The sequence below is a fragment of the Drosophila subpulchrella genome, unplaced genomic scaffold (assembly GCF_014743375.2).
Source record: "Drosophila subpulchrella strain 33 F10 #4 breed RU33 unplaced genomic scaffold, RU_Dsub_v1.1 Primary Assembly Seq354, whole genome shotgun sequence".
Taxonomy (NCBI): Eukaryota; Metazoa; Arthropoda; class Insecta; order Diptera; family Drosophilidae; genus Drosophila; species Drosophila subpulchrella.
The window spans coordinates 10,770,542-10,781,034 of record NW_023665577.1 but is presented as its reverse complement, the minus strand read 5'-3'; the positions used below and the strand labels follow the sequence as shown (position 1 = coordinate 10,781,034).

General features: G+C 39.0%; 1 protein-coding gene across 1 annotated transcript; it reads left to right on the top strand.

Annotated features, from left to right (window-relative positions):
- The first annotated feature begins 5,162 nt into the window (after nt 1-5,162).
- LOC119560315 (gustatory receptor for bitter taste 93a) lies at nt 5,163-6,500 on the top strand. Its single transcript, XM_037873693.1, has 2 exons — nt 5,163-6,257; nt 6,312-6,500. The coding sequence occupies exons 1-2, from the start codon at nt 5,163-5,165 to the stop codon at nt 6,498-6,500; spliced, it is 1,284 nt and encodes a 427-aa protein (XP_037729621.1).
- Nucleotides 6,501-10,493: the final 3,993 nt, after the last annotated feature.

Below are 10,493 nucleotides of genomic sequence, written 5' to 3'. Positions count from 1 at the left end.
CCCCCCCCCCCCCCCCCACTCCACCAACTCCCTTACTTTCTGCTCTTTCCTATTTCTGTCTCTTTGTTGCTGCTGCTTATGCAAACGCATGGGGCATGTCTCCCGCAACTGTAATGACTCCAACTCCTGCACTGAAATTTATGATCCAGTTTTTATATTTCCAATTAAACCATGTACTGCTCAGTTCAATGATCTCTAAACGGCGCACAGCGGCGTTACATCATACCTATTGAACCACCATTTATGCAATCTTGAAAGCCAACAAAAACTAAAGTTTAAGTAGTACAATCAAAAAACTTTCAAATCTTTCATTGAGCCAAGAAATTAGGAAAAAATAATGATACATATTCAATAACAACAAATGATCGGGATCACCAGACACAATCTTCAGGTAATCTGTACTAAAGCTAAAAAAATGTTTTAATTTTTAAATTTCTCTCACATTTTTTATTATTTACATATGTATAAATTAAATTATAATACACACACATTATAAAGTACCATTTATACAAAGATACGCAGAAATGATCGAAGTACAAATTATTACTTTTTAATGATCCAACTTGTTATCATCTAAATTACTTTACGATCTGTCTTATATCATATCATATCATATCTATTCATAAATTTTAATAGACTGAACATATTCCAAGAATATATCATATAATCTTATCTATCTATATCATATCATATCATATCATATCTATTCAAAGATTTTAATTGACTGAACTTATTCCAAGAATATTTTATATCATCTTATATATCTATATCATATCATATCTATTTATAGATTTAATTTGACCGAACTTTTTCCAAGAATATAACATATCATCTTATCTATCTATATCATATCATATCATATCATATCATATCTATTCATAGGTTTTAATTGACTGAACTTATTCAAAAAAAAAAAATGTATTGATCCAACCTGTTGTCTTCTAAAATATGTTACGGTCTATATCACAGCCTATCATATCTGATCTTAAGATGTACATTTTTGGACTGGTTACCCAGTGTTTTTTTCAGTGCATCGGCTCTACACATTTGGCTCCATCTGGCTGCTTTTAGTTTTTCTCCAATGGGCATAGACAATGAAAAACATTTTCCTGTCGCTGTCTCTGTTTCTGTGTCCCTTGTTGTTGTTGTTGTTGTTGATGTTGTTGATGTTCCTGTCCCTGACTCACCCCGCCCCGCCCCCCTGTCCTTGCTGCCCCCTCCCCCCACTTAACCCCCCGGTGGCCGCCCATTAAACATCAACATAAAAATCCATGTGATGTCGATGACTTTTTTGTATTGCCTGTTCTTTTTTGTTGTTTTCATGCTCTATGCGTTTGTCGTTGTTGTTTCTTTTTTTCGATGTTCTCTCTCCCGCTCTCTCCGTCACTTACATATTTAAATGTGCATATGGTATCCACTCTCTCCTCCTATGTGTTTGTTGTTGTTGCTGGCGTTGCGTAGTCGCATGTGAATGCTCTCTAATCTCCTAATGTCGTTGAACCTTTCCTGTACTTTACTTTTTTATTGTGCCGTACTCGCCTTTATTGTTATTATTATTTTGCGCGACTCTCCGGTTTATTGTTGTTGTTGTTGCTGCTCATTGTGTTTGCCTTGGCAGATTCGCTCGCCTGTTTGCTCCGCATGCGGATCTTCCGCACGGATCCGCTCTCTTTTCTCTCTCGGATTACTTTATGTCATAGCGGACAACAACAACAACAACAGCAGCAACAACTATTGATGACAATGATAACAGCAGCAGAAAAAGCAAAAGCATCAAAACAACAACTGACAAGGGCGCCTCGCAAAAAGGGGTTGATGGGGGTTCAAAGAACTCCCTTGAAATTATAAAGCATACTTATTTTTTTTTATCCCAAATTGCACTTTCCTTACTTACCTTTCTATATCCCAAGAATCTTGATAGTTAAACCAGACATGAGAAAAAATATCCTTAAAACAATAAATCAAATATATAATAAATATATTAAATAGTTTCCAATTTCTTAAAAATTGCAAGTGGTAGTAGTAAAAATCAATGCAGTAGCTCTCAGAATGAGAACATTTTAGAGGTATATAAGTTAAAAGACATGAACTATTAGTCTTTAAAACTTTGAAAAATGCCTGATGCCATTATACTATTTCCTGGAAAGATATATCGAATTTATTTGTTACATCTCAAAACCCATATCGTGAAAAAAAAAACTTTTTCTAAAGCCCCCTTAAACTATGTTTGCCCACCGCCCCTGACAAGTGCACACGTGCATTTCTGCCGCTGCCTCGGGGCAATTATTTCCAATTTAGCAAAACAACACAACAGCAGCAGCGTCGAGCATAAGAGCATAAGCATCCAAAGCTATAGATTGGGCCTCTGTCCGAGATCGGGGCTTGGCTGTTGGTTAGGGACCTGCTACTATTGTCTTTCCATTGGGTCAACGCCCGATGCTCAGATGCAGCAGCTCTAGCATCATACTATAAAATTACACTGAGAAAAAACATACCAAAAAGGACTTAGTATTACAGAGCAACAAGGTAAACAAAGAATATTTATTGATCTAAACAGTTGTAAAGGATGCATTTCTATTAAATGATCCAATATTTCGATCATATTTCAATAAAATTTTAAAAAGTTATAATATTCAATACTTTTTATTATTATTATACAAAAAGGACTTGGTATTACAAATCAACAAATTATAAAGGATGCATTTCTATTAAATGACCCCATTTTTTGTTCATATTTCATTGAAATTTTAAAAGGTTATACTATTCTATACTTATTATTATTATTATACAAAAAGGACTTGGTATTACAAATCAACAAGGTAAACATACAAATTGTATTGATCTGAACAGTTATAAAGGAAGCATTTATATTAAATGACCCCATTTCTTGTTCATATTTCATTAAAATTTTAAAAGGTTTATTATTCAATACTTATTATTTTAGTATTACTTACTTTTATAAGTTGCTGTCCTTCCACAATAAGCTTAGCATTGTGTTTAAAAACAACTAAATCAATGTTGATTTGTTCCGGTGCAGCCCCATCCCAAAAGCGATCCCCATCACCAGCTTGGTCATCACGGGAACTGGGAACTAGGGACTGGAGACTGGGGAGACTGGAGACCGAAGACTAAAGACTAAAACTGATGCTCCATGGTCCATGCAATTACTCCATGTACTTGGGACTGTAATAACACGGACGCGAACTGTACGTAAACTGGTTGCAGGATGCTGCTCCCGCTGATGCTGATGTTGATGTTGCTGTTGCAACTTGGAAAACTGGAGACCTGGAGCCGGGCAGCGACTTTCTAGCCGGCGTTATCTGTCTATATCTATCTAGGAAAACCAGTTATTGGGGGCCCAGGCTTGTTGCACGCCCATTTCGGCTGCTCCTCCTCATCGGTTGTTAAAGTTAAAGTGGCTATAGTTGCTGTTGATCGGGGCAGGACTAGACCTGTTGCTGGTTGCTGGTTGCTGATCGCCGATGTTGCTGTCTGCAGCCAGCAGCAACCAGCAACTAGCAACTCGCAACTTGCAACTCCCAACTGGATTTGCCGAAGGCTGTTGACTCCGTTGTTTTTCTATTGCCAGTTGCCAGTTGCCAGTTCGGATTCAGGGGCTCTCGAGGCTCACGACTTCCTTCTTGGGCTCTTCTAGCTGGGGATATTGGAAAACAACTCGTACAGCTGCGGGTTCGTTGACTCCAAGTGGAGCTATTCTAATGCCCGGCAAACGTGTTTGGCAACTTGCAATCCCATTGGGGAGTGAGGGAAATGGAAAATGTTTGTGGGAGTGGGTACAGAGCTCCATCCACTCGTACTCCTACTCCTTCTCCTATTCCAAGTCCAACTCCCACTCCTCCGATTTTCATTTCCACAGCAACGAAAAACAATTCAGCCCGAGAAGTCATCGCCTTACTAATTGCCCACGAGTGAATTGAAATTGAAATGAAATTCGCATTGAAGCGTTAAGGGAAAATCAAATGAATTGCACATTGAAGCAAACTAAAGCGATTTAAATGGGAACGAACGAGGAAAACGGGTCGAGGTTTTCAGTCCGCCAATAAACTGGATTCTCTTGATAAGAAATTGTGACATATTTAATGGTGGTTCTGGCTTACATCCATCGAACTCACAAGGGATTTCGTAATATTTACTTCAGATTAATGATGCTTTTTATAAAGTTTTTTTTTATTACAAAATGGATATGTTTTCTAAATACACATTAATATACATTATCCAATAACATATATTTCAGCTTTGCTTTATAATCGTGTTTATAAAAATCTGTTTTATGTAGGTTAATGGCTTTCTAACTTGTATTTCAGTAATCAGGTGCCAACATTTAAATTAGGAGAACCAACATAATGAATAGAATTAACGTAACTAATAGCTCTAAATAACATGCTACACAAGAAATAACCCAAAGGAGATTGATCGTCAATTTGTTTTTGGTTGATAAACACATAAAATTAGTAGAACAAAAGTGTAAAAAGAACACTCATTTATAAAATAGATTATAACATTTATATGTATCATTGTGATATTTATTTATATTTAAGTTCAAAAGGTTACTTGGAATTATTTTATTTCTAAAAAGGATTTTATTAAAAATATTTAGCTCCATAAAAAAAGGTGATCTACATTTCTACTTACCAAGTACTTTTCAAAGACTTATTTTCCTATGAACAAACGCGCTAGGTAAGTTATTTCATAGGAATACATTTTCCGGAGTACTCGTGCATTCACCTCATTACAAAATTCCAAAGAGAAATTCGGCTGTCCATCAAGGCAAAGCCACTCTATTGACACGGGCATAAATATCAATTTACGCCCATTTTTTTTGTGCCGATGATGGTTTTATTTCTCGAGCACCATCTGTTGCGATCCAGTGTGCCTGAAGGGCAAGAACAGGGCCTGTCGAAGTGCCCAAGTGGATCTGGGTATGGGTATGGGTCGGGGTCTGGCTATGTCTATGGGTCTCGGGGCTGGCCTGTCCATCATCATCGATTCCCGAGTTCTGGGTTCCGAGTCCCGATTGTTGTTCTTGGGGCCAATCAGTCAGCGAGCCACTCAGTGGAGCGTGAATGGCAATTGCCGATATCCACACATTCAATTAATAAAATCAACAGGCACCTTATCGCAATCCCCCTGGACGCAAGGACATGGACATGTCATTAGCCAGGCTTCAGTTCAGTTGGTCCTCGGTTATGGCCGGAAAAAGAGTGGAGAGCTGGTCGCGATTCTTGCTCTTATGGCTATATCGTTTTGCTCGGGGTCTTTCGCTGCTCTCCTCGAGCTTGGACAGGGAGAAACTGCAGCTAAAGTCCCCAAAACAGGGTAGCAGAAATCGCATCCTTAGTATTGTGTGGCGCTGTTTGGTGGTTCTAATCTACACAGGTGTATTGCCATTACTAACGGGATCCACTATTGGCAAACGTCTGGAGAGCTATGCGGATCTATTTGCCTTCATTCAGGCCATTTCGGTTTCCGTTCTGGCAGTCATATCCTTTATGATCCAGGCCAAGGAAGAGTGCAAATTTCGAGAGGTGCTAAATAGATATTTATGCCTTTACCAAAGAATATGCTCGGCTACCCGTTTGCAGCAGCTGTTCCCACCGAAATTTGTGGTTTTCTTTTTGCTTAAACTCTTTTTCACCTTATGCGGTTGTTTCCACGAGGTGATACCTCTGCTGAAAGACGAACACTTTGAAAACGTCGGTATGATAATGGCTGTAGTTGTTGGCATCTACATGTGGCTGGGTACGCTTTTCGTCCTGGATGCCTGCTTTCTGGGATTTTTGGTCTCTGGGATCCTGTACGAACATATGGCTGCGAATATTATGGCCATGCTGAAGCGGATGGAACCCATAGAGTCGGAAGAGGAAGGAAGTCGCATGACCCACTATCGCCGGATGCGCCTCCTTTGCGATTTTGCGGATGAGTTGGACGAATGTGCCGCCATCTACAGTGAACTCTACGAAGTCACCATTTCCTTTCGCAGGATGTTGCAATGGCAGATCCTCTTCTATGTCTACTATAACTTTATAAATATTTGCCTCATGCTATATGAGTATATTCTACACTATCTGAACGACGATGAAGTGGCTCTGGTTTCCTTGGTCATGGCCTCCGTAAAGTTGGCTAATCTAGTTTTGCTCATTATGTGTGCAGATTATACGGTCAGCGAGTCCCAAAAACCTAAAAGATTGCCCTTGGAAATAGTTTGCAGCGATATGGATGAGCGTTGGGATAAAAGTGTAGGTACTTTATCCTCTATAAAATCTCTATTTTAAACTTATTAACTTTTCTAGGTTGAAACTTTTCTCAGTCAGCTGCAAACACAAAGACTGGAGATGAAAGTATTGGGCTTTTTTCATCTTAACAATGAGTTTATCCTCCTCATTCTGTCTGCCATTATATCGTACTTGTTTATTCTTCTCCAGTTTGGCATTACAGGTGGCTTTGAGGCATCCGAAGATATTAAAAATCAATTTGATTAATAAACTAAAACAATATTCGAATGTGTTTTTCCTCAAAGATAAAAAATTAAATATGTAAAGTATTCCAAGTTTTCCCAACACCCTCTTCTATGAACTATGTATCTCTGCTCATAGTTAACCTCTACCTACGGAGTTCACCTGAACCGCCCTGAGTTCATTATCGTTCATTATATCTCATACCACAAGACATTCTGATACAATTTTCGGAGTGCCTTTGAGATGAGCTCGTTAAGCGACCAACAAAAAATTAAAGAAATGGGAATGAGCAACGAAAAAAATTGAAATTTCACGTCTGACACGGTGTAATTATCATAGCTCCTCCACCTCTCCTAAGCCCGCTACTCAAATCCCACACCCATTACTCCCACTACACTAAAAAGAATTTTAAACTAAGAAATGCACAAGTTTGTGGATAAATAGTATATTTTTTATGTTTTTTTTGGGACTAATGATTAATTAAGTGCAAAAAAAAACATTTTATTAACACTCCTTTATCAACTATAATTGCGAATTAAGTATGATCTTGAGATCTTACAAATATGATCTTAAAAAACTATATTCTTTTAGACAATACTATAAATTGAGTATACAATATTAACAAAATCGAATCGATTTCTTAAAGATTCTTAAATATTGTTTATTTTTAATATTATTTTAGTGGGTTTTTAAAGGATGTTCCATCAGTGTACGCCCCCGTCATCCCCACCCCCAATTCATTCCATCACTTGATCGTCATCGCCATCGTCTCGACTCAAGTCTTTGATTATTTTGGGCGTCAGCGGAGCGTAACGCGCTTGTCACGCCTATTATATATGTAGAGTAGACATATTCATGCGGAGGGGTTATAGTGGAGGCATCTGAACCCGGGATTCGATCCCAACTGACCCGTGAGTGCGACGGTGGCGAAATGGAAACAAAGCAAACACAACGGCAGAAATACGCGCCTTGGCCTGCAACTGAATTAATTTCCGAGCTCTCTGCTCGGCTGCACACGCTTTTTTTGTTTTTGGAGGGGCAGGGGCTTACCAGAGATCTATAGTATGTATATTCCAGATTGGAGGTGGGGATCTTCCAATTCCTGACACTGACGAGAGCACATTCAAATTTTTCGCTTGTTTTTGCGCCCATTTGGAGCCACAGAGCTGGCCAAAAGCTCTGGCCAAGCCATGCATATTTCCGGCCGGTCAGGGGCTACGATCTGATCACCGGATCCACTAAAACCCACTCAGGAACCCAGAGCAGAGAACCCATTCCAGAAAACTGAGCAGCGTTCCCGTTTCGCTGATTTCCTGCCGTTCGCAACATTTCAGGTATTTTGCAATGTAATTAGTTCGGAAGCTCTGGCACCGGCACTGCGATTGAGTCGAGAATGGTTAGGTTATGGGAATGGGAGCCCCACTTTGGCCCGGCACTTTGGATACCCAGCTGGGAGCTGGAGCTGCGGCATTGCCGGGATGCCGCCGCCACTTGAAAGATGCCGCCGCCAAAGAGTCGCGTTGCATGTACCACCCAATTGCCCCTCCGCCCACTTTTTGTCTTTGAGCATTTGTACACATGTAACTAGCGACGCAGTTAAAGCTCATTGCTTTTACACAAAGAGATAGTTGGAACTAACAGATACCTCTTAAATTGTCCTAGATTATATCATTATATTTTTTAAATATCTTATAATATATCATTTCTAAGATATTTTGGGTGTGGTATTATTACATTAGATTGTCTATATTTACACCCGAAAAAAAACTCAATAGAGGGTTATTCCAAACCAAAAACGTTTCATCCTATGTGATTATTATATCCTAGATTTATAGAATTTTCTTAGAAATTTCAAGTTTTAGGGTCTTTAACTTCATATTTCCATGCATTATTATACATGCACCTGATAATAATCAGAACTAAGGGAATGTATTAAAAAAATATTGATGTTTAACATCTTTGATTATCCTTTAGATACATAAGTAATTAGCCCTAAAACAATGTTCAAAAATATGTTTATCTGCATCACCATTTTTTCTGTAACTTTATTCAAATGAACTGTGGTAATAATAGGTAACAAAAGTGATATCATCCATCATTCTATTGAATGAAACTCCGTGGGTTGCCTTTGGGGGTCTTATCAAGTGGGCTGCTGAGCAAATACGGCGGCAAACACTTTGACCTTTGTAGATCCACAGAAGCCGCCGCAGAAGCCAAACATGCGGGGAGCAGCAGCTACGTCATGTTCCACATACTTTCACTTACGGATCGGCTGAAACAAAATAGAAACCACAATCGCAATCAAAACGAAACGTGATCGTGAGTGGGGGGCAATAGAAAGAGATCGTGTGTCCATAAACGTGACATAAACAAAATAACAACTTCATTTGTCATAACACTAGGAATCGGGAAGGGGGCAGATATGCGTTAAATGGGGAGATCGGCAAACAAGCGTGCCCGAATGTTGTTTGAACTTCGTTTGTGGAGCAAGCCGTGGAGTCTAGACATTGCCACTTTTACCGAGCCCAGAACGAGTACGATAAGTTCCCTGATTGTGGGGGCCTGTTGTTACTGCGCTCGAGACTACATACGATCAGAATGCATAGTAAATTAAGTGGGCGACAGATACGCGAGCAGGCACAACAATACCCAAAGAATACGATCGCGAAAGAAAAACATCTGTAGGTGGTGTTGTTCGTATCTCGCAGATAGAGATATCGGGACAGAGTTGCGGGGGAGTGACCCCCACTGGCCCCGTACTACGCTTTTGAGAGATCGTACGTACACACACCAAAAACAGCAAATGCCAAATACCCGTTTTTGGCCTAAAAACCTACAAAGCCAACCAACAGCAAGTTGCTTAACCGTCGAGAAATAAGTTCCACGAATTCGTGGATGCCCTACGCAAATCACAAGGTAAACATTAAACTGGTCTGGGATTTTTTGGTAGGAAATTACATATACATTACATATAAGGGGTCTTGTAACTCTAAGATTTATAGTTCTTAAATTTTCCCTAGAAAAGTTACTTAACTAGGTCAACATCTGTTCAATTGCGTATTATTATTATTGTTATGCTGATACTCTACAACTGTTTGTGTTATTAAAACTGTGTATATTAATATTTAATAAACAAATCTGACAGAAAAAAAATATTATTAATATAAGAATATTAACATTCTTTAAAAAATAAGTATCATAGCTTTCTTATTATCCATTTATCCAGTTGTACGGATTTTTCTTCATGTATTGATAGAAAATGGCTTGTTCTTTTGTTTCCTTTTGTTTACGTTATCTATGGGCTGAAAGCATTATTTCATTATCAAACCCCCACTCAAGTATTTATCTTTATTACTACATCATTATTACGACGTACAATTTGAATATTACAAAAGGGGAACATTGAATGAGGTCAAGAACCCGCTGGGACATCAGAGTTTCGCTATCTTATCTATCGGTTGCATTAACCGCAGTTGCAAACGTTGCGACACAGTTCAAATAAACTCCCCGCGGCAGGGAGTACCCAAAATCCGTAATACCCTACACTCGATCGGTGGCGTATTTGCGATACACTGCGTCACTTGTGATGGTTGAAAAAAAAAAAGGAGATGGAAGGGGTGGTGATCGAGGGGCTTTTTTGTGTGTTCGATGAACCGAAATTCGAAATTCGGTGTGTGTCTGACCCACTTTCCTACAAAATTTACGCACTTTATGGCAAATGGAATCCACACAAGAGTGTTAGAAAAAGCATAGTCAAGAGAAAGAGAGGGAAAACCATTTAGAGACAGAGACGGGGCGAATGAAAAAGAGTAAGCGAGATGTCGGCAAACTTGGCCATTTATTAATTGAGGTCGACTACAGTCGATCGTAAAAGAATATTGACTTGTGGGTTTCGCTTGTTACAGTGTTTTATTTTTACTTTTTGCTGATGTTATTTAGTGGCTTTTTTATTCCTGCAGAGAGGAAAAGGCTTGCCAATATCAGAGACCTCTTCAAATAGACATTTCCATTTAAATA